Source organism: Scardinius erythrophthalmus, assembly GCF_964197995.2.
Source record: "Scardinius erythrophthalmus genome assembly, chromosome: 10".
Classification (NCBI taxonomy): Eukaryota; Metazoa; Chordata; class Actinopteri; order Cypriniformes; family Leuciscidae; genus Scardinius; species Scardinius erythrophthalmus.
Window position 1 is genome coordinate 37,460,869 of NC_138230.1, and position 24,195 is coordinate 37,485,063.

Consider the following 24,195-nt stretch of genomic DNA (forward strand, 5'->3'; position numbering starts at 1 on the left):
AGAACAAAATCATCCCATCCCTCTCTCTGGCTTGCTTTTCACTCACATTTTTCTATTTCCCCTTTTCTCCCTCTTACCTGAAAGCCAGCTGTTCCACTTGGTAGTACTTTTCATCTCGAAGGACCTGCAGGTCAAGGTGAAGCTGTCTGACAAGAGCCTCACAGTCCTGCAGATACAACCCCAATTCATTCTCACACCGAACTGGCTGCCCATTCTCTAGCTGAGACATGTCCTGAGGAAAGACAGAAGACAATGGAAAACAATGAAGCACAAAATATTTCTAAATGATAAATAACCAAGTTTTTCTTGAAAAAATAAACTGGGTGATCTCAGAGGACTTGTCAACATATGTCCCAAATCCAAGTGAGTTGCTTACTGAGATTGTATTTCAAGGCATCTAGTGTGTTTGACATGACATTCCAAATAGTCTTTCTTGTAACATCCCTTCTTTTGGGAGGGTGGCATTGCCTGTATCCTTCATGGTAATATTAATTGTCTACTATTTCATTCAATACTGAAAAGCAGCAATACAAATAGTTAAATCTAATAAAAAAAGACTATTGTACCCAATATTTGTGTGCTATGTAGCTTAGCATCTAACATCAGTATCTAACGGGTGCTATTAATATAGCAGGCAGAGCTGCTGCATATGAGGAGCCTTCCAAATCAGTCACTTCCATTTCAGAAGGCAGTTGCCAATGTAGACAGAGGACTGCAAGGCAGCTTAATAGTTTTTGGAAAAGAGCTTATGAGACAGTTCCGACAGAGATACTCCCATACTTACAGCCTGCAAAGTGTTCTTCGCCAGTGTGAGTTTCTCCTCACAATCTAGAGCCATGTTCTGGATCTTATTGGCCATCTGCAGGAGTAACTCCAACCTAAAAACAAAGATACATACAAAATACACATCAAAAATACTAAAATACTGAACTGCTACAAATGTAAATGTAGCTATTTTATCTAGAAGTGGACTCTCCTAACCTTTCCACAGCAGGCCTCAGTGCTTTCTCTCTCTCCAACATCTCCAGGATCAGTTTCCCCCATTCCTCCTCCAGATCATTAGGGTGTAGCCCTTGAGGCAACTTAATGCGCCCAAACTCTATCCATGCCTAGACAACATCCACAAACATCAATCATGAAAAGAAGCTTTCCTAGTGTGTTTGAGTGTGTGCATGTGTGTTCCCTTTATACTGTCAGTCTTGCTCCTCTCCCACATGTCAGCATTGTGCTCTACATTAGCCTGAATCTGTTAATGTGCAGCTCCACTGTGCCTCTTATGAACAGTGCTGCCTGCATTTAGCTGCAGAATCAAGGTCAGCCTCAATCTCTCTCTGTCTTATTGTCATTCTCTTTTTATCTTCGTTTTCTCTTTCTCACCTCCAGAAGCTTGTAAAGGTGCTCAATGTGGCTTTTCTCTCCTTCTTTTGCAGGGATCTCAGTTTCTTTGAAGTGGACATATTCATTGTAAAGTGCCTGGGGAAGAGAAGACTTTTGGTAAGCAGCCAAGTTCAGATCAAATCAAACAGTGATTAGCAATTTAAGGCATCACAGCTTTTTCTGGACATGAAGGCTGTTTCAAATGGTAATTCCTTTTGCTGCCTTCACAGACACCCATTTTAAGGCAAAATTTAAGGCAGTATGTGTCCTTCACAGAGAAGGCAATACCAGAATACACTGCAAAAAACTAAAATAATGGATTTTAAATAAACATTGTATTCGGCACTGAAAAGGATATATAAAAGTTGTGTAATTCAAAATGGATTATTTTACCCAATATGTGTGCATGCTGTGTTTTTTCATGTTTATTAGAATATTGTTTTGTTAGCTTACCAACATACTAAAATCAAACTCTATTGAAATAAATTACAGGCCAAGTCCCTATTTGTGGCATATGGATATAATGCATATGTAGAGGGTTCCATTCACTACCATTCAAAAGTTTGAGGTCGCTATCGCATGTGCACCAAAGCTGCATTTATTTGGTCAAAATATAGTCAAATATTGTGAAATACTAATATAATTTCTATTTTAATATAATTTATAATTTATTCTTAAATGAAGGTCAAGCTGAATTTTCAGCAGATTAAAAACATTTGTGTTTGTTTGTAACATTCTTTGATCTTATTAATGTGTCCTTGGTGAATACATTTCTTAAAAAGAAAATGCTGACCCCAAACTGAATGGTAGTGAAGGATGTAGGCAGTAGGCGGTGAGGCAACTCAATAGATTGTTGAATAGAGATTTTTTTCCCCCCATTAAATTATATCTTTAGCTACATCTTTATGAAATGCTGCTCTTTTCTTTCGACGACTCCTTCCCTCACGTTTCTTACCTTGAGTTCCACAGGATTGTGGGGGAAGCTCCTATTGGCCATGAGGGCCGTATGTTGCCTGGTCCACTGCAGCAGAGAAGAGAAGCCAGATTTGTACTCTGTCCATCGCTGGTCAACCTCCTAAACAACAGATACCGCACATAAGAAAACAAGGGGAAAAAAGATTTACAATGTGTAATTTATAGGTACAAAAGTACTGTAGAGAAAGAAAATGCAACTTAAAGAGAGTGAGTGCACTGTGAAGTGATCATACATGAGCTGCAATGCCTTCTCCACCCTCTGGGATCTTGGGGAAAGCATCGTAGATGGAGGAGACGTACGTGATGACAGATTTCTCGTCTGGCGACGGCACATCGACATCTGATGTAGAAAGAGGATAAAGATATTGAGAAAGCGAATGAAGATTAAAGACAAATGGAGTTTAGCAAACAATAATTCTCATATGCAGAATGGATGAAAACTAAAGACAGGTAAAACACTAATGTTACCTTCAGCATCTAGAAGTCTTGTTACCCCTAACGACTCTGCAATCTCAAAGGCCTGTTCCAGGTTCTCACGGCTACTTTGTTGCGCAACCACTTCCATGTTTATCAGGTCCGGCCTAAAAATCACAGTGCCATGAGATCATGAGTGTTGATGCCCTAATGTGCGTCTATCCTTTGAAATTGAGCACTCATTATACTTAAATGTGTGTGTGAACCTGTATCTGTGCAGAAGAGCATTGAACAAGCGTCCATCGCTCCAGTTGGAAGAGAAATTGGCACAGCGGAGACCGGGGTAGCCCTCTGTGGCCTGTTGACTCCATAATAGCAGCTTCTCTTTCGCCGTGAGGTCACCTGACTCACCGCTCACATAGATCTCAGAAATCTGGTAAAGAGAAAAAGCTGATACTGTATCCGAACCTCATTAAAGGATTTAACTGTGTAAAGGGGAACTGATCTCATACTTCTACTAAAAATGTCGAGTATCACTTGTCTGCAAACATATATTTTTAGGAGTAGCCTCTGTATCTCTGAGCCCAAGGCCCAAATGACCCGCAGCAAGGCCATGAACCTTTCACTTATCTTATTCCTCTACTTTTACTTCCTCTTCTTCTTGACAAAGGGTGTCAGTATCCGCAGTATCTGTCTGTGCCAGGCTCTAATCTGTATTCCTTTGTCATTCCTCTCATATGCTACTCTTTGCATCCCTGCCTGCTTCTTTTCTTGCAGAGCTAGCAAGGAACACTTTAAATCCTGAAATAAATGCAGACAGTGCTGAGAGTACAGACAGACTTAAGAGTATATCACAGATCTTCAAGTCAATCATGCAGGCCAAGGCAGGCCAAGATTAGCTTGGTCAAATTTGGTGTCATTCAGAAACAGAACAGTAACTGTCCTAGCCTGAGCCTCTTACTCTTAAGATGATTTAGAAAGTGAGGTCAGAAAATTTCTAAAGTTAGTCCAATCAACAAGGCTCTGAGTCATAAAAACGCACCAAAACATTACCTCTTCTTTTGGCACAAACATATTTGCCAGACAAGACGGCTTCAGTCAAATCAGACTCAAGGAGAATCAACCAGGACAATAAAGATTAAATTAAGTTTGATGACATGGACATAATGTGACATGGTGGTATTTCCATCAGAGAGCATATGACTGAGTATGTGACCTTATAATAGAGTCAGGAGTCAGGACAGAGCTGCACCCTGAAACCTTCAAATGGTGTAATTACATCACAGTTAACACTGAGCATACTCCCGGAAGATGAACACACAACAATGTGCAATTTAACACTTTAGTAGTGTGGGCATAAGGGATAGTGGAGGAAGGGCTACAACCAGCAATGTAAAAGGATATTTGAGAATGGTATGAGCTAAGAATATCAGAAAGCGATATATGAGAAATCAAACAAAACAAAAATAACAGTATAGCACAGCACAACATAAGACACATAACATAAAGCTAAAAACAAAACAAATGCAAAACCAAACAATAAAAAGGCAAATCAACAAATCCACCAGATCAACAAATATTACAAAATATGTAAATGCCATGTAATTGGTGGTGGTTGATGAGATCGCCCCTTCCATATGTAAATCGCTTTAAGTACCTAGAAAAGCGCTATATAAATGTAACACATTATAATTGACAGCAAACATTTCAACAAAAAGGAAGTTTGTAGGGCTGATTAATTCATATCAAATTCAAATACATAATTTTTGCATATGTAGGGAATTTCATGACAATATGAACACTACTGGCACATACTGTACTGAACTCAAACGAAGACAGCTTGCTTTACAGAGAAGATCACTGAGACTGCATTTAAACATAGTCAACCAGTTACTGTTTTATGCATATTTCTGGGTGTGTACATGTTGGCTTCAGTTTCCACAATTTTGCTGCATTTTGAACATCACTGAAACGCCATGCAGATTCATGGTTTGAACATAGAATTAAGCATCTAATAAACCAGGTAAACCTGCTAACAAACCAATAAACCTTCTAGCACACTGCTGCAACATCTGTAATGAGGCCACGAAATCCCTCTCTAACAGCTATAACTCTTTAAGTGTGCAGGTGGAGCACAAGGGCGAGGGAGGGCTGGCAACAGACGCAAATATGCAGCAATCTTACACTGGTGCAGAGAGAAAAAAGATGAACAGCTGACAAAGTGTCTGTGAACATCACTAGTGATCGTGTTTTAGGCACTGCAAGGCAGTTTCACTCTAATACAGAACATCAGGAATGACAGGAAAGAGAGTGGGTTGTATGAGGGAAGTAAAATAATGAGGAATGGAGGGAAGGGAAAGAGGCAGACAGTGAGAGATGGTCTGGCCAGTACTGATTAGGCTCCTGGGAGAGGGTCAGGAAGGATCTGCTGTGTTTTAGACTCAGCTGATTGGCTGAGAGTAAAAAGCCGCACGATAGATAGAAGAGTAGAAATACAATGAAATGCAAAACAATCATACACCTGTACCCCCAATCCACTCCCAAGCCATGTTGGCTTTAAACTCTACTCTTTTATGCTACAAAAGCGACATGAAAGCGCTTTAGGCAGACAGAGAAAAAATCATCTGACCTGGCTGCAAGGCTGAGCTGGTATCTCTTGTGGGGAGATGGGACTCTCAAGCACAGAAGAATCAAGCACATCAGAAGAGCTCCCCCAGTCAGTCTGGACAGTGCCTGCCGTCTCAGGCGAAGTAAGAGGTACATCACTTGCGTAACCTGAAGACTGAATGTCCTGTGATGGGAGGCCAAAGCCTTCAGTTACTTGAGTAGAGCTGTCCAATAGGAACTCTTTCTCTTTTTTTTCCTTAGCTGCAGCTGTTGCTGGTTTGGCAGAGTCATTCTTCCCGGGTGGTCGTCCTTGAGTTGCGGAAATTTGTATTTTCATAATGTCTCCAGTAACAGGAGATGCAGCTGGAGGTTCAGAATGGACCTCAAGTTCTTTGTCGCGCCAGACGGGTGACCCATAGTCTTTTGGATAGACAGTTCGGACCACACAAAGTTGCCCTCCAAACTCACGAATGTGAACCACTCCCTTCTTCTCAGTTTTCAAGGGCTCACTGAACAACATTTCTCTTGCCCCATGCACATCCCCTCCTTCCTCCTCTACTTCCAGGTCACCACGTTTGGAACGTAAAAGGCAAGGTCTCTCTAATACTCCCTGAACTCGCTCTCGAACCTTGCAGACTCTTCCTCCTCCAGGTGTTGTGTTGCCCTGCTCTAATTCAGCATGAGACTCTTCGCTAAGTCCCTCCACCTCAAACTGGCGAAGTGCCCCCAGCCACGCTGGACTGGGATCTGGGGAAAGAATGGCCATCTTGCTGCCCCGCAATGTCCCTGTGCTTCCAAATATTGGGGCCATACCAGGAACCAGGACAACATTGGTGGGCGTTTCAGTATTTCTTTGGCCAGATACCAATTTGGTTGAATCAGGGGCTTTTGACGCAGACTCCTCTGTAATTTCAATGCTTCCACCCTTCTCTTCAAGTATGCGGCTTTTCTTGTCTTCCCCGCTGGAACCTCTTAAATTCTGATTGGCCTTTCGTTTTCGTCTGAAGCGAAGTCTTCTTTTGGGGGACAGTGGTGCAGCACCACCTGGTCCATCATCCCTGGGTTGTTTCACACAACCAAGGGAGCTCCCCATATCTCAGACACAGAGTAACAATAAATAGAAGTCAAGAGGAAAAAAGAGGAAGCAAGTAAAACAAGCAATGAAGAGATGTCCACAATGGGAGCAGAGCAGTTCACAAAACAGTCAGCCTGAGGCTGTTAAGGTCATTTTAAATGCTGTTAAGTTAATGACTCATCTGGAGTGAACACCAAGACAAACAGGTATTAACCATGACAACAGGGTTAAGTACATGTTGAGGTTCTCCCAGGACATGATGTCTCAACTTTAGGTGTTGACAGCAGTTGTTCCTCCTGTTGTCTGGTCTCCTCTTTCTGATGTCATTCAGGCAATATTACAGTTAACCTAAAGCAAACATCACTTAGGGTCCCAGCAAGCCTCTTGGACATGATGCTGTATATAGGTTACTGTCCTTTATAAAATATTAAAATCCTACGGCAAGGCTTTTGATGTGTTTCACTCTCTCATGATGCAGAGATGATGCAGCACTGACTGAAAAAAGAGCTGGTGTTAAATAGGAGGCCATTTATCATGGTATTCGAAGACACACTATTCCACTGTTGATATTCCTCAAGGTGAGAACCACAATAAAACTGCACTGCAGACATTAGTACACATACTCCCGTGAGCACACATGCACATGCTCAATATCTTTGAGTTAGGATGCACTAATTGTCAGCTTGCACACAACTAAAAACTGGAGAAAAAAAACATATCTTTTCTTGTATTTGTGTTTACAGTAAGATGCCTAAACCCACCTGCCTCTCTGGGTATCTTTACTATAAATTATTGATCACTGCACTCACATAGGGTAGTAAAGTGTTGAGCAGTAGTCGTGGTAGTCCTGTGGGAAACGGTTTACGATAAAGCTGTGTAACAGGTTTCAGATCAGCTGAAGTGCAGAGTCAGGCAGCTCATCTACAATTTAGTCACAACATCGTTTGTTCCCATCATCACCCAAGCATAACCATCTGAGTCAGGTAATGTTTGGTCTTCACACCTGTAGCTATGGGTTGTTCACCTCACAGGCATGCAAGCTCCATTAAAACAAGTCTCCAGACATTGAAGAGAAAAAGGGGGAAGGGCTAGGTACTAAGCGTCTTGCCTTTGCTGCCACGGGAACTGGCATCCCATTCACTGACGCCAGCACATTCAAGTCAATAAAGAGGACAGTGACTACCATGAGTGAAGACCTCACCTTCAGCCAGCAAACCTAAATAACCACTTTCCCCTTGCTGACATGGCTGGTTATGGACGTTGTTAAGCACGTAATCCAGTCTCATTTATCAAGTAGACATGGCTTTAAGCCATCCTGTCTTCCTTGTCCTGCCACTAAGCAGTGTACATCCCTAGATTGGGGTAAGCAGATGAAAGAAAGAGCGATAGCTGATAAGGTGCCGCTCCTTGATACTGACGGCTTCTCTGGCTGTGGAATCTAATTAGAATGCTGCCAGGACAGGGCTGGGCAGGATAGTTGAACCATGGCTGGATGAGGAAAAGAGGAAAATCCAGAGGAATACACCCCAACCACGAGCTGCACTGCTATCCTCAGAAAAGAGTGGTTGCTCCAGTGTTGAAAAAAGCGTAGCTCCATCAGTCAAGCATGGCGAAATTGATCCGATTGATACGGCGTCCTCCTTTGCACAACCTGGATGTAAATTAAAACGTGTGACTTACATGTGTGTGTCTGCAGGGTTCAGCGATCCCAAATATGAGATTAAAAGCATATGTGTCGCTGTATATGTGCTTCAATAGGCCTGCAGAGGGGAGAGGAAGCCAGGGGCTCCAGTAATAGCAGGTTGCAAGTGTCCTCTTCTCAGTTGCTGGGTAGCTCCTCTGCTCTCTATGGTAGGCACCAGCGGAAAAAAGAGCTTCATCTCCAGTCTGCTGCAGCCTCACAGAATACGCTGCTGCTGCTTCCTCCTCCTCCCTCTCTCTCTCCCTCCTCCTCTCCTCCTCCAATCCACATGCTCATCCCTCCCTCCCTGCCTCCCTCCCTCCCTCCCTATGATTCCTGGTGAGCTCAGAGCTCAGCACACACGCACACCAACCCAATGGCCTTCAATTGGTTGGGAGCCTGAGAGTGCCAGAAAAAAATTAACTTGAAATTTTAACTGTTGCCCCCTAACATGCATGTTATTTCACAGCTTCTATTATCACCCTGTCCTACTTCTAACACACACACACACACACATACACACACACACACTATATATGGACATAGATTAACAAGGGGCAAGTCAGAATGAATGGATTTACCACTGACTGGACTAAAGAGCTTAATATCTCTGTAAAGAGTAAAGAGCATTCTAACTAAGGTACATTTACATGACAACAATGTACTAAAAATGGAAAAGTTTTTTCTTTGTACAGATGACAACGTTATCAAAATGATCCCCATTCACACAGATCCTCGAAAAATGACTAAAAATTATGTATTATGCACATCATATACAGGTCTAAAAATGATGTATTATGCATGCCAGGCCAGTAGTTGGCGATGTCACTTTGCAAAAAAAAAAAAAAAAGGCCTGCATGCCTACCTTTAGACCTTTTTAAAGATTCACGATTTTGTACAAAGATGATAACAGTGTAGTTTTCAAAAACTTTTCAAACAACATTGAAACAACAGCCCCCAAAATGCTGTTGTCGTGTGAATGAACGGCCAAAACGCATGAAAAGTTTTCTGTTTTTAGTTGAAAACAGTGTAGTGCTAACGACCCCTAAATGCGCAGTCATACTAGCAACATTTTTATGAAATTTTGCAGGCTACCATGTGTCTTTTGGTCAACGTGGTAAATTTGCATGACTAATTGAACCCACTACATAATCTGCATGTAGAAATCTTTCACTTTCACATGAAATCCTTGATCTGGCTAATAGAGGTAAACATTATACAGCACCTTAAGAGGCTGAATGCATGAAGATGAAGATATTCCTATACTATTGAACCTCTTACACAACAAAAAGCACTGTGATGGAATTTAGTCTTGGTAGAAGCAGCATACAAGAGTATGATTGTAAAAGGAAGCTGATGAATTAACAAGCAATAAATCAATCAGATCCATGATAATCAGCCAGCTGAGCCCACTTTTTTTAACCTAATTGTCATGCATCCAGAGTCCCCTGTACTGTAACTGAGAAGGGATATAATTTCCCTAGAACACAGCTATCAGCTTTTTCCAGCAGATAGAAAGCATAAGATTTCAGCACACTATGATCCTGGCCAAACAACCGTGCTGGCCAGATAACCCCACCTTTTATGTGACTGTCATAAAAATACCTGATCTGATTGGCTATTATTTATGTTAGAGACAGCTGGCACAAATGCAGCCTGGACTAATACATTGGGGCCTGATTGGTATTTTCCCACAGGATCCTGATGTTAGACAAAAATATATGAGGTCAATATAAGGATATCCAAAACAATATTCCAAAAGGCTGCTGTTAACCTAAATTACAGCAGTGGTTTCAAAACAGAAGTGCCCCAGATTGAGTGTGGGGGAGGTTAGATAGTTAGTCTCTCTTGGCTATCTGAAATAAATGTACAGTAGGCATCAAAATTGCACTTAGAGGAGTGGTTTTCCAATTTCCAATGCTTCTTTTGACAAACAGCATCTCATCCTAATGGCTCCTAATGTGCCTCTGCTGAAATGATTAGGCTATTGGATGATGTTTCACTGAATGAGTCATGCTATATTCTACTTGACCAACTTGAATTGGAGTTTACAATGAAAATTAACTTGTTTCATCTCTCCAACAACATAACACATTTCTGTAGGGGTTTTCTACTTCTATCCAGACATATAAAAACGAACAAAGCAGACACCCGTTTCAATTTCGTAATCTATTTTTCTTTCGAATTTGTTATTTCCTATCTTCATGAGGCCTCTGCCTCCTACACTCATTTCTGCTGAATCATGCTGATTGAAAATGCTTTGGGGTCATACTAAACACAATCTCCTTGGCAACCAGCTGCATATGTCACCTTGTGATGTCACCAATCTGTTGATAACAGCTCCCCCTGCTGGACAGTCCTGGAAAGTGCAGCTAGCGTTCAGAACACTATATTATATATATATATATATATATTGCATCAACAACAGAGATTTAGTTGAATAATGCATCATAAAGGTTTCATGCATTAGATTTGATAACTGCTAGTTATTATTAAGTTGGCATATTTGCATTGTGGCCTTTTCTCACTGCTAATGGGCGACTATGGTTATGCTCGGATTGGAATGTTTCACATATAGTATGCAACTTTCTGTAGATGTACTATATTAGCCAAAATGTAAAGCATACAATCAGAGTATATAGTACTGCTTATTCTACTGTATTCCACAATGCATTTCCGAATAATGAATGGAAGCAGAAACAACTGTGATTTAAATATCTTTCAAGAGTCATTATTTGATAAGACTGCCACAAATTACAGGCTTTCTACAAACAGTTTGCACAATCAGTATAACACTCCGGACATGGAAATAAGCAAGGGCAAAACATTTCTATTCAAGTCTTCTGATAAACTATCATGCAACCTACTTAAATTGCCTTTACATATGGGCAGCGCAGTCTCCATCAAACATACCTTACTTTTCTAGCTTGACCCATTAGTATAGAAAATAAGGCCATTTCACAAATGTGCTCTGCAGGGTCCATTCCTGCAGATTCTTGTTTCTTGATCAACTTGCAGGCTGGCAGCGCCTGTCAAGAACTGTCTGCAATCTCTGTCCTCTCATCCTGCAGAACAGACAGACTGGAGGCCTTTTCTTTTGAAACACCATATAAACCAGTCCCTGAGCATATTCAATGTCTGAGGTTGGGATTGTACTCTACCCATCACATCCTCCTCATGCACCCTTCCCTCTTGAGTTTTCCTATTCTTGCCATGGACAAATCCCTGTTGCTCAAACTGACAGCTACGGTCCCGAGAGGCTGGTAAGTTATTAGCAGTTATTAGCATTAAGTAAAGTCACCTCTAACTCTGGCATGCTGTGTTAAGCACTACATAATCAAGCAGGACACAGCTGTAACTAAGGTGGACTTTACCTGGAAGTGAAGAATGATGGTCCAGATCAATCCCAGTGTCAGTTTTGGGTTCCCATCTGTGATGTCATCATTGCGTATATTCACTAATTTGACCTGCATTAAAGGCAAAAAAGGCTCTCATTAGTAGAAAATATTTGAACGAGTTTAAGGTGTATTTTTTTCAATGTTAAAAAATATTTTAAAAACCACACTGATTGCCCCAAAAAGATCATAACATTGCTTGAATCTGCTAACAATGCCTAAGGACTGAACGAGTTAAAAAAACTGGCCATCTAATGTAATTTCAGGACAGCTTTGGTGTTTGTTGTCCTCTTACGCTTACAGCTGTCAGAGGCTATGTACTATGAATTTGGAGAAGGGTGCTGGTTGGCATTTTGTCTGGTTTAGGGACCCTATGCAGGGGTGACATAAGGGAGGGCGATTGGACAGGCTTGTATAGGGCAAGAAACATCTATCACTCCAGGTTATGTTATCTTAGAGTCATGTTCCCAACTGAAGCACACAGAGACAGAGGACGCAGACCTGCATTATATTAGGGAGGGTAACCAGCCAGCCTCAACACTAAAGAGGACACGACTTTTAATGACCGACTCTTCAACTCTTGCATTAGCCCAACCAACCTTGAATATTTAGTTATAACCTTGAATCTGTGCATAAAGGACTGATAATATGTAAAAATTCATACCTGTCTCTGCTTGAGGAAGTCCAAGGCAATCTGCACATTCTGGAGTCGGTGAAATCGCATGCGACCCTTTTCCCTGGGCTATTAGGAGAGAGAGAGAGAAAGACAGAGAAAAAAAGAAAGAATGCAGATGAGCGCACTAATAATCTGAGCAAATTAGAGGTCTGTGTGAAAACCGTTTCATTAGCACAAGCCTGAAAGCAGCAAAAGCAGCACACTGCAAAGAGACACAAGACCCTGTCAGGATGGTCAGTAATTAATAATCTTGCCTCAGAGTTACAGGGAATAGTTAGCATACTGTCACCATTAGCAAATAATTCAAACAGCAAAGCAAAACTTATTATTGCACCACACACTTCTGTCTTGCTTGCTAACATCTCTCTATTAGTGGCCGACCAAAAGCAATATCTAGTGTAGGACAGTAAATGGCCGATATAATGCCAATAAACACTACCGTTCAAATGTTTGGGGTCAGTTTTTGCTCACCAAAGCTTCACCAAATCTATTAACAAGGCCGAATGGCTAAACTATTAATAAACTATTAATTAGCCAAGTGAGCACGGCCAATAATCTCAAAACGGCCAAATATCATCCGATTAATTGGCCTGGCCAATATATCGGTCTATCACTACTCTCTACTGAGGTCACATATCAGACTTGCACACCCTTACATGCAAAGCATGCTCACTATCACCTACAAATGCAGCAGCATGTACAGCAAACCTGCAGGTGAGCAGAAAACCCCCACAATAGGGCAAACGTGGCCAAGTCATCGGATTGAAAGTGTTGGAGTGTTGGCAGCACTGAAGTGAAGTGAATATAATGTGTGTGACAAGGCGAGGTCCCTCAAACACCTGAATTTAATAAATCTGATTATGTGAGGATCATGAATTATGCATCGGCATATTAGACATTCCCCTTTGCATAATCATGAAATTGACCTGCCCTTTGAGTCCACGCCATGCAGTGTACAGAGATGACTGTGTGTGACTATGCATTTCAATTGGGGGGGGGGGGGGGTGTCACACATACTCCCTGAGCTCCATCCTCCTCATCCTCCCCACCCATCAGGATGAGTGGGGGTGCGCGTGACATAGACGTTCTCCGCAGAGTCGACACACCCTTGTGCTGATGACATCATAGAGAGGGTCACAGAGAAAGGATGAAGACAGAAACAGTGTTGAAGGGCTGATATATGTACGAAACAACAGTTTAAAAAAAAACTTAAACAAGAAGGAGGGAGAGTGAAGCAAAACAAATAAAAATCACGAAACAAAAACACAATAAAATGGGACGAGAGAAAACAATAGAGACAGAGAGAGAGAGAGAGAGAGAGAGAGAGAGAGAGAGAGAGAGAGAGAGAGAGAGAGACAGAGAGAGAGAGAGAGAGAGAGAGAGAGAGATCGCAGAGGGCATGTGGTGTGTCAGCAGTCTGTCTCTGTTAATCCACCTCATCATTCAGTCTGCCCCAGTGCATCATGGTCTGAGGCCATCAGAGTGGGCAAGATTGAGTGCAGAAATAATGTACGAAAGCAGATGTCATTACAACACTGCAGTGCATGTCAGACTCAGCTATTCCTCTGCTGCAAGGCCTGTATCTACATTCGTTGACATCAGCAACAAGCCAAGACACTTTATAACATCAGCCTAACCCCCAGGTCAACTCAGGTGGCATGATCCCCATTATGGAAAATAAAGAAGATCTCTGCCACATGAATTACCCAGGAGAATTGCATAAAGCATTGAAATCATAACCTGTCTGTGTTAAGGTAATTAAGTTGCTTTCTCACCAATGTGACACCAGACAGCACCTCAAGTAGGGAAATAAGATTATGCCCATCCCTTAGATCCTCATACAGGTCTGTGATGTGCTTCCGCACCTGGAGAGAGAGAAATAGAGTTAGAGAGTGATGGTTAAGTTCTTTATAACTTTCAGAAGCCTATGTGTAACCGTGTGTATTATGAGCAAGAGTGTGACAGTTTCAGTTTCGAGTTTGTGCTATAATTGCCATTTCTGTTACAGATTTTATACATTAAACTGTATCTAAAGAAAATTTTTATTGGTTGCAACTCATTAACAATAGAAGCCTAGATAGTTAAGTAAAATAGTTTCACAGTGAGAAAACTGCAGTGCTCTAACTCGAACCAGCAGAGGGCACCAGACTCATTGAGATGGGCCAGTAAACAAGCAACAAGAAAAACATGGAGGATCTTGAAGTTCTGTACTTCATAGCACACACACGCACACACAGAGAGAGAGAGAGACACATGCGTGTGTGTGTGTGTGTGTGTGTGGATTCAGAGATCCTAAGCTGTATACAGCAGATCCAACACAGCTGCCTCCCCACAGAGCTACAGAGGAACCATCTGCTGAGTATAAAGAACATCCTGACAACTCTGTGTCTCTCTATCCTCTCTATTCCCTCACTTTATCCCAATCAAATCAGAAAGAACAGAATTATATTATATACACTAACGTTCTAAAGTGTGGGGTCAGAACGATTTTTTTTTTTAGAATAAAGAAATTAATACTTAAACTTTTGATTATTTTGATGTATCCTTTAAAGTAAAGCCATATATAATGTTACAAAAGATTTATATTCATAAAAACTGTTCTTTTGAACTTTCTATTGACCAAATCAGCATTTTAGAATGTTTTCTGAAAGATCATGTGACAATGAAGACTAAAGTAATGACTGCCAAAAGTCCAGCTTTGGCATCACAAGAATAAATGTTAAAATCTATTTAAACAGAAAACAGCCATTTTTAAACTGTAACAATAATTCCCAATATTTACTGTTTTACTGCTTTTAGATTAAATAAATGTATAGCCTTGGTGATCATAAGAGACTACTTTCAAAACATTACAAGTTTTAAAACCCCAAGCTTCTGATTTATTATATTGTATTGTATAATTTTGTATTGCAAAATTAGCATAATAATTTGAGTAAAAAGCTGAAATGAAAAATTAACATGAATTTGAGAATTTCTAAGTATTTGGAGCTAAAAGCATGTTCAAAAGTATGACTTGAGATCCAAAGAACAGATGAACAGTGACATATGACAGTCTGTATAAAAACAAAAAGGATCACATGATCAATGTCACAGAATGTTTTGGTTGAACATTTATGTTCCCACACTCCCTGAGCGCAATGAAGTCATTTCTTTCCACTTCTGTCTCTCATGTTCCTTCAGTGTTTATCGCAGGTGTATTATCATGAGATGCCCTGTTTCCATAGACACAAAGAATAACAAACTATACTTGGACACTGGAGTAATACCCATGCGATGGGGTATTAAATAATAAAAGGTGTCGCACTCAAATGCGTCTTAGTTTGCAGTCATTCTTGTGGACAGGTACCCTCTCAAACCAGTTCCACATTTCTGCAATGAGCTCACTGTTTATGTTAGAAGTGTGTAAAGAGAAAACACACTGACGTGACACAAACTACACACGCCGCTTTGTCAGTCAGTGTTTGCCTGAGGATAACTGCATACCTGTTCACCTGCCAGAGATGGAGAGAGATATGTAAACACAAATGCTAACAGGCATCATCACCTATTTAGTATCTGCTAATGTGATCAAGACAAACTATGTGAGCTATCCTACAACAGTCAACAAAACATTTGAATAATTGTTGATTTCCAGAAATTATCATCAGAGATAATCCTAGACTTGTCAATGTTGAAATGGCATGTCAGGCTCACAGAGGTCTAGGATGTTTTTTTATTATGGGGAATTTTAGGATTGGGTTCCCTCGTATGATTATGATCATATTTGGGGGTCTAGTATAAACTGTATAACTCACTACTTCTAGCATCTACCGTTACAGCAGCACTGTGTTAACGTATCTCATACAGTCTGACCTGCATTACAGTAATACCAGCAGAGTTATGAGGTCACTATCTCTAGCCTCATAACTCTGGCCCTTCTGTGGTTGGTCATCTGCCCTGCCCTTGAAATACCCAGCATTCTTTGCCCTCATGATCTGCAGTCAGTGGGGCAGGAGATAGAGGATTAACATACACAAAAATATAGTTCTGGAGCATGACAACATGCCAAATGTCTTTCAGAGTCATGTGGACAAGATACTGTGGCGGTAACGTTATTGGTCAACACTATCATTCACTTGCAAGATTCAAATTTACTCCAAGTGTCTTATTACTGAAGAGATTAGTCTGAGTCTTCTCTTGTGTGTAAGTGTGAACATGAGTGTGCCGTGTGTTCAGCAGGACTGGAGCAGAGCGCCCAGCGGGCCTTATCATCGTGCAGTGCAGCAGAAAGGACAAAAATAACCCGGCAGGCTGGACTGTACCTTTATGAGATGTTTGTTGACCCATTTCGTGAACGTTTTCTTCTGCACCCTGTCTCGTTCATCTACGAAAAGAAAGATGGTGGAGGAAACAGCAGAAAAGAGAGGAAGAGGTGAGAAGAAGGGAGGGAGAGAGATTGTGTTAATTATGTAACACAACAGGAAGACTACAGCATCATGCTCTGTATTATTTACAAGCATCCCTCCAGTCTTGCTTTAAATAGCCTGAATTTGTCAAACATAGAAAAGACTGTAAAATACCAAATAATGTATTGAATGATTAATACATAAAAATATAAAATTAATATTTTTTTACTTGTGGTCATGATTCAGCAGAAAGCCATTTTTGTATAAAAACTACAGTCCAAAAAGTTTGGGGTCAGTATCCTTTTTAAAGAATCCTGTTTTCTATCCTGTTTTTAACATTTTAATAATACAAACAAATGTTTCTTGAGCAGCAAATCAGCATATTAGAATGATTTCTGAAAGATCATGTGACACTGAAGACTGGAGTAATGATGCTGAAAATTCAGCTTTGCCATTACAGGGAATAAATTACATTTTAAATTTGTAATATTTCACACCATCAGTTTTTACTGTATTTTTGATTAAACAAGCGCAGCCTTTGTGAGCATAAGAGACTTCTTTCAAAAACATTTAGAAATCCTATTGACTCCAATCGTTTCAACAGTAGTACATGTGTGTATTTCATTTTCTATATGTTTTTATTTTTTTTATGTAAATGTAACACCAGGCTATTTTCATTTCAAGAACGCACTAGTTTAAAATACAATGAAAAAAACATCCTTGAAACAAGTTTTGGTATAAAACCTTTTAGAAAGTCATTAAATCCACAATATAAAACAAATTTTCGACAGGCAAAACAGGTTACAGCAGAGGTTTGGTAAAATTGGAAACTAGGCTGAAAGTTTAAAAAAAGACCAGTTAATAGGTTCATTAACATTGTCAACTGACCTACATTCTCCACAACTTACTATATAGCATGTAGGAGGTTGACAAAGTCACACATGAATACAGGCTCAGAAAACCATGTATGTTCAGGTTGATACAGACAGGATGATGTTGCATCATACCCTATGTACCTAAAACTGCACAAATATAATGTATTGAATGCTATCTAATTCAGTGTATGTGGTATGATAACAGTCCTGATCTGACACCTGATGCAATGTCTTAATACAGTGCAAACAAGGAATTATGGGCAGGAAGTTTTGAATTGAGACATGAACTTCTGGTCTCTAAGGCATTTCTTTTTGTTTCTTATTCTAAACATGCCAGACTAGTGACGCAGCCAAACACAGAATAGAAATTGATCACACAACCCTGCTGTTCTATGAGTTCATTACATGCCTTCTTTATCTGCCTCTTTCTACTGGCCTCTTACGGTGAAGCTGAAGTTGACGTGGTTACTATAGAAACACAGCAATACTAAGCAACCATGTGGTGCAGACGACCCACTTCCTCTGATAAGCACACACACAACATCCTACTCAAATTTACAATATATATACACATGAAAAAAAATTACAACCCAACCTCAAGGTTTTATTATTAACTATTTCAAACATTTCTGATAGATAAGTCACATCTGAAGCTGCAAAATGTAGATATGTGTGTAAAATGTAGATGTCACTGTGCACATCACAGATTCTGTATAAATACAACCATAAAGTTCTGTGAAAGTTCTATCTATAAAATTTTACACAAACTGCATAACCAATGTTTTAGCATACCCCTCGTTTCCTTCCTAAATTACAGTACAAAATGATTGACTCACAACACATGTTCACTGCTACCTTGGGAATTTGATCTGACTTTTGAACAGGAGTTGATACATTCATGAGTACAGGAAACAGACCTTTCTTTTGGCATCTCATATAATGCACCCACTTTTGCGCACACACACACACTATTGCAAAAGTATCTTAAAAGAAATAAATGTGTCAAGGTTCTTAGACAGACTTAGGGCTACTCCCTTTTTTCCTGTGACAGTCACACAGAGGCACATTCTCTTGTTTCTCAGCACAGTGAGTCATTGTGTGTTGTTTCACACACCCTGCACTGGGCAAACATGTTACAGAAACTCACATCGTCATGTTCACAGTCACACTCATCCACGTGAGCTCACACACCGATACAGCATCACGACAAAAGTGGACAGGCACATATCAGCAAAGAACACATCCGCTGTCACACAAATCACAGTGTCCATGTGACTAGGTGACGACATACGCACAGAAACACAAATAGAAACTGACCTGCGCAGCACATGAGCGCGTGCAGATGAGCATTCAGGCTCCTTTCGGTGCAATATTCAGGCCACATTCTGTTGGTGCCTTATTCCTTTTGCAAAATGATCTACCTTCTCCTTCGTCTTCGTGACATGTCTCTGAGTGTGGTGTTTTGCACCTTTAATCCAAACACGCTCTGGCTGGAATCTGAAATGTCTCCTTCAGAGTTGAAAATCAAGTCCACAGTTGAGATTAAAAGGCATAGATATTTTCACTTCCTCCTTTTCTATCTATAGCTCCCACGTTCTACCTCCTCGCTAGCCGGTCTTCCTATTTGCTACCATTTCAAAGCTCAGTTGAGCAAGCAGTTTGCCTCACACGTGCATGTCAAACTCTACAAGAGCTCCTCCTTTCACTACTAATAAGGACTGACGCTCCCCTCCTCCCTTTAAACCTCTGTTACTCTTGCTCTCTCTCAGAGGTTAGATCTGTCGTAAACCCAGTAAAGAGTGCAGTCCTCTCCACCTCTCACTTAAGCACTCACAATCCGTGGTTACTCGGCTTCCTGCGGATGAATGAAGCACATTTGTGCAGCAATCTTTCAAGAGTCTCTGTGCACTTGAAAAAAAAAAGCAAGCCAGCAAGTTAATTCAAAGGTCCATATCATAAAGAGTCTTGTGACGCAGGTTGACAAGGTCCAATCGAGCAATAAACAAGTGAATGACGAGCTGTTACGTCATCAGCATTCCCTTGGCAGAGCTCTGCATGTGTATAACAGAACTGAGGGAAAAAAGACTGAAAGTGAAAGAGAAAATGAGAGCGAATGTGGGGGGGGGGGGGATAAACAGAGGTATCCTGGGGACTTTTTGGGATGAATGAAAACAATGGAAAAGTCTAGGGCTGCACGATTATCATTTGGGAAATTTATTTTTACATGTCATTAGAATTACTAATGTACACAAATTAAGAAAATGTTTACAACTTGTATGTTTATTTGACCTTATCTCTCTACATTATGAAAACTGGTAAAACCTTAAAGGAGCAGTGAAATTCCTAATATAAATTACAATCATTCCAAACTATGTACATGTTTTTCCAATAAAACAACAACAAAAATATCTATTGTAGCTCAGTTGCATAGGTGCACTTATTCATCAAGCACAGTTGCAGACAATATGGTCAAGATTCATGTTTGAATATACTGCAAATACTGCAGACGATTATGCTTTAATAATCGAGATGCAGAAATCATGATCACAATTAAACTATGATTAATCATGCAGCCCTACTAGTTATGTAGTTCAATCTCCAATTGTCAGTCACTTGATCACACACTGCAGAAACGGGGTCCTTTTGTTGTGATCACAAACGTGAGTCAGCAAAAACAGGCAGTGAAGTAACTACCGCGATACTACGCATGATCTCATAAAGCAGCGACAAACACAGAGCCAGAGCCAATGTGCAGGCAGAAGTGATCTGACATTTGATCTCCCAGTCTCGCAGTTGAACAGGTCTGTAAATCCCTGCGAGGATGCTGAAGGTAAAGGTCCTGAATATCCTTAGAGAGCACAATGCACACCTGGTCCATCACAAATGTTCACTCACAATGCCATTACAAGACAGCTGGGGCTCTTCTCTCATTCCTCCTTCCTGAAGGTAATTCCATTAGTGGTCCTTTCACTTATACCATCTTTGCCTTTTCCTCGAGCAAATTTTCTCATCAGTTTTTTTGGAGACACCGTTGTTCGGCTGCTCTCTCCTCCTGCGGCCCTCTGAACTATAAATACCAGGAAGAGCTTGCATTACTAATGCCACACAGAGTGCTTATCCGTCTCTCTCGCTCACTCTCCCACCCTCTCTTTCTTCGTGGTTATCACGTCTAATCTCTCATCAGGTCCAGTTGGACAGAGCTCCCTCCTCCGTGCGTTTTCTGAGCCCAGGCTTTCTTTTATTTTCATTTTTAGATTTGCGTTACTCACTCCCTCTCCACGGTGGCGCTCAGAGACTGGCACAGCTCGTGTCCTCTTCTCCTCGCTCCCTCCCTTACAAACTACTTCTGTTCTTCTCCATTTGTGTTTCCACGTGAACAACATAGTCCAATACATGGGATTCTGGGAAACAGGGAATGACGTAACCACATTTCAAACTAAACGCATTGGAATCAGAAAAAGGACAAGACCCAAGCTCTTCATATTCTGTCCTTGGATAATCCATGCAATTATAGCTGATCTCCCCTCCAGCTAGCCCACTTCATCCGATTAGTATGATATTACATTTGCGCTCCTTGTGACCACAGTTCTCTAATGAGTGAACCTTGTTAGCACAGTAACATCTGTAAATAGTGGTTGACTGACACACACACACAGACTTTTTTAATTATTATTTGTTTTCCAGCAAAGATGCATTAAATTGATCAAAAGTGAGACGAAAAGATTTATAATGTAATTAGCACCAAATTAGCATATTAGAATGATTTCTGAAGGATCATGTGAGACTGAAGACTGGAGCAATGGGTGTTGAAAATTGGCTGTGCATGTGTGGTTAAATATATAATTTATAATTATAATAATATTTCACAATAATACAGTTTTTACTGTATTTTGATCAAATAAATGCAGTTTCTGACGACCATTACAATACCATTAGTCATTTACAATGTGTGTAACTTCATAAGCTTGTGTGAATACCCAAGATTTGTACCTAGTTAGACTAAGTTCAAATTTTATGATAGCATTTTAGCAGTGAAAATATCACAAACACATGCTGTTTGTACTGAATATACAGCATAATATCATAAGGCAGAAGAGGTAATCATGCAGGACCATTCTCAGGGATAAAGAGCTGCTGGGACTGTAACAGTAAGCCTCTGCATGAGGAGCCAAAGCACTAATACACATTAAAACAAAGTCTATTAGTCTTGAGGTGTAGTAGTGGGATTCAGACAAGCATTGACTTTAAGAGGACACTGGGATTGATGGATAACAGTGGACAGAACTCTGCATGGAGTTTGTTTTGGATTTGTGTACCAAATAAACCGCCCATATTTGAGGTTTACCGCAACTGTATTAACACATAATTGAGTATAACAGCAAGGACAAAAAGGTGGAACCAGCACAAACCAAACACAGACAGACACATACAAAAGCTAATAACGGAATGCGCCCAACCCTGGTGCTTTACCCACACCCATGTTCTGCAATACACTTCCTGCTGTAGCTAATAATAACCTCTGTGGAGCAGTGTTGCATCTCTTCTCTTTTCAATCTCTTCTCCACATGCAGGCTACGACTGCTAGCATAGAGAAACAGACCGTGACCCATCGCTTGCTCACCCTCATACACATGCATGGGTGCAAATCATCCAAAAGAACAGCCTCCCAGGCTGACTGTCCCACTCAGACATTTTTTCCACAGATCAAGCCGCATGAGAGTTACATAAGTACCAGTCTGTCTGACAGACAAACAAGATTTGGCCACCTCAAGCAAACTCTGCCCAAAGGTTGTCACGATACCTTAATCTCATTTTACGGCTAAAGTGTCACAATATCCCTAATCCACCATGTTGTTTGGATAAGCTGTTTTATATATAGAATGAGATGGGTATTCTGGTTATATTCTGATGGGCAATTACACAGATGCACTGATATCATTCTGGCTCGAGAAGCCAATAATTATTTTGATGTTATGGTCAATAACCGAAATAAACTAATTCTATACAATTTTGTCTAAATAAAGTACAAATAAAAAATCACAACAAACACGTTTTTAATGCAACAAGTTAAATTAGACATCACAACATTATAATGCGCAGTATGAAAAAAAAAATCATTTTGAGATTTGCAAAAGCATACATTTACTCTCATAATTCATTTAATAACTGTATCACCATTATATCTTTTTTCATTCCTTTTACAACTCTTTTAATCTTCTTTGCTTTTATTTTGTGATTATTTTAATTCCTTTCTGTGTAAAGCACTTTGAATTACCATAGTGTATGAAATGTGCTATATAAATAAACTCGCCTTATTTATATAGCACATATTTATATAAAAATGTGTACTTTTATTCAGCAAGGATGTACTGATCAAAAGTGACAGTAAAGACATTTATAATGTTACAAAAGATTTCTAGTTTTGTAATAAATACTTTTCTTTTGAACTTTCTATTAATCAAAGAACACTGAAACAATATTAAGCAGAAAAACTGTTAATAACATGAAGATGAAAAAATTCTTAAGCACCAAAATCAGCATTATAATGATTTCTGAAGAATCATGTGCGTATGCTGAAAATTCAGCTTTGCCATCACAGGAATAAATTACATTTTAAAATAGATTAAAATAGAAAATAGTTATTTTGTTTTTGTAATACTTCACAATATTACTGTTTTTACTCTATTTCTGGTCAAATAAATGCAGCGTTGGTGATCATTATAGGCTTAATCTAACTGACCCCAAACCTTTGAACAGTATTTAAAAGCAATCTGTAAAATTGGCACAAACAGATCCCAAATACAACACCAAACATTTACAACACTATACTGTTCAAAGAATCCTGTAATGCCACCAGGTTTTAGGTAATGTGATACTGTACTAATGTGGCACTGTGCAACACTATCGTGCCCAACCCACGACACATCACTCTACATCGTCCCCATTTGACTTGATCCTTCCTGACTGATGGCAATCACCAATAATGCTCACCAGGACATTTAACATTACCCAGGGCAGCCTCTGTCCTTCACCCAAAGCTCTGCAGTCAAAGTCTAAACTAGCCACATGGGTTGAAACACACATTCACACTGGTGCGATATTTACAACAGTCTTACTGTATGTAATGTGGCATGTGACAGTGAGCCGACTGCATAAATTACAGCAGAGCTATGTAATGTTTACATTGCATGTCAAAGTCAAATTCTGTAGTGACAGTTTAACACTGTGTAAAGCTCATGATTACCAGTACCGTGTGATATTGTAAAATAACATGCTGTACTGCGATACATTGACACGTTTATTACAACAGAGCAGACAGCACTAATATAAAAGAACCTTGTGTTAATACAGTAAGTGTTCGTACGGTTGTCATCTCCATACAATAAAAAAAAAAAAAATCTGCATACTCTAAAAACAATAATAAATATATATATATAATTATAATAAATAAATAAAATGCAACAGTTTGCACATCAATGAGTTTAGACAACTTAATTATGTTCAACCAACAAACTGCGCTGAGGAACTTAAAAATGTGTGTTTATGCTACAAATTGTTAAGCTTAACTTAAAATAAGTTGTTCCAAATATTTTAACCATAATTGAGTGGTTGGGATTCAATTAAGCAAGCAGGGAAGTGGGAACACTGCTGAATTTTCAGAAACAGAAAATTGGCCACTGAATATGAATCCCCACCTACAATCAACTTGCTCGGACCTGTTCGCTCTGTCATCTT

At 40.0% G+C, this 24,195-nt stretch overlaps 1 protein-coding gene across 15 annotated transcripts in view; it reads right to left on the bottom strand.

The window, feature by feature from the left end:
• The window catches only part of macf1a (microtubule actin crosslinking factor 1a), a 177,819-nt gene that overhangs the window by 99,047 nt on the left and 54,577 nt on the right, over positions 1–24,195 (bottom strand). For 9 of the 15 annotated variants that reach the window (XM_081377092.1, XM_081377098.1, XM_081377094.1 and 6 more), the window contains exons 1-9: positions 5,396–7,323; positions 3,033–3,199; positions 2,821–2,933; positions 2,586–2,692; positions 2,333–2,452; positions 1,378–1,473; positions 982–1,109; positions 785–878; positions 78–232 (exon numbers count right to left, since the gene is read on the bottom strand). In XM_081377092.1, coding sequence (XP_081233218.1) covers positions 78–232; positions 785–878; positions 982–1,109; positions 1,378–1,473; positions 2,333–2,452; positions 2,586–2,692; positions 2,821–2,933; positions 3,033–3,199; positions 5,396–6,466 — 2,051 coding nt within the window. In that variant the 5' untranslated portion in view covers positions 6,467–7,323. Of the gene's footprint in view, positions 1–77; positions 233–784; positions 879–981; positions 1,110–1,377; positions 1,474–2,332; positions 2,453–2,585; positions 2,693–2,820; positions 2,934–3,032; positions 3,200–5,395; positions 7,324–11,503; positions 11,597–12,188; positions 12,267–13,217; positions 13,314–13,975; positions 14,066–16,501; positions 16,564–18,777; positions 19,059–24,195 lie in introns of those variants that run through there. The other 6 variants (XM_081377085.1, XM_081377087.1, XM_081377086.1 and 3 more) reach the window with 4 other exon arrangements.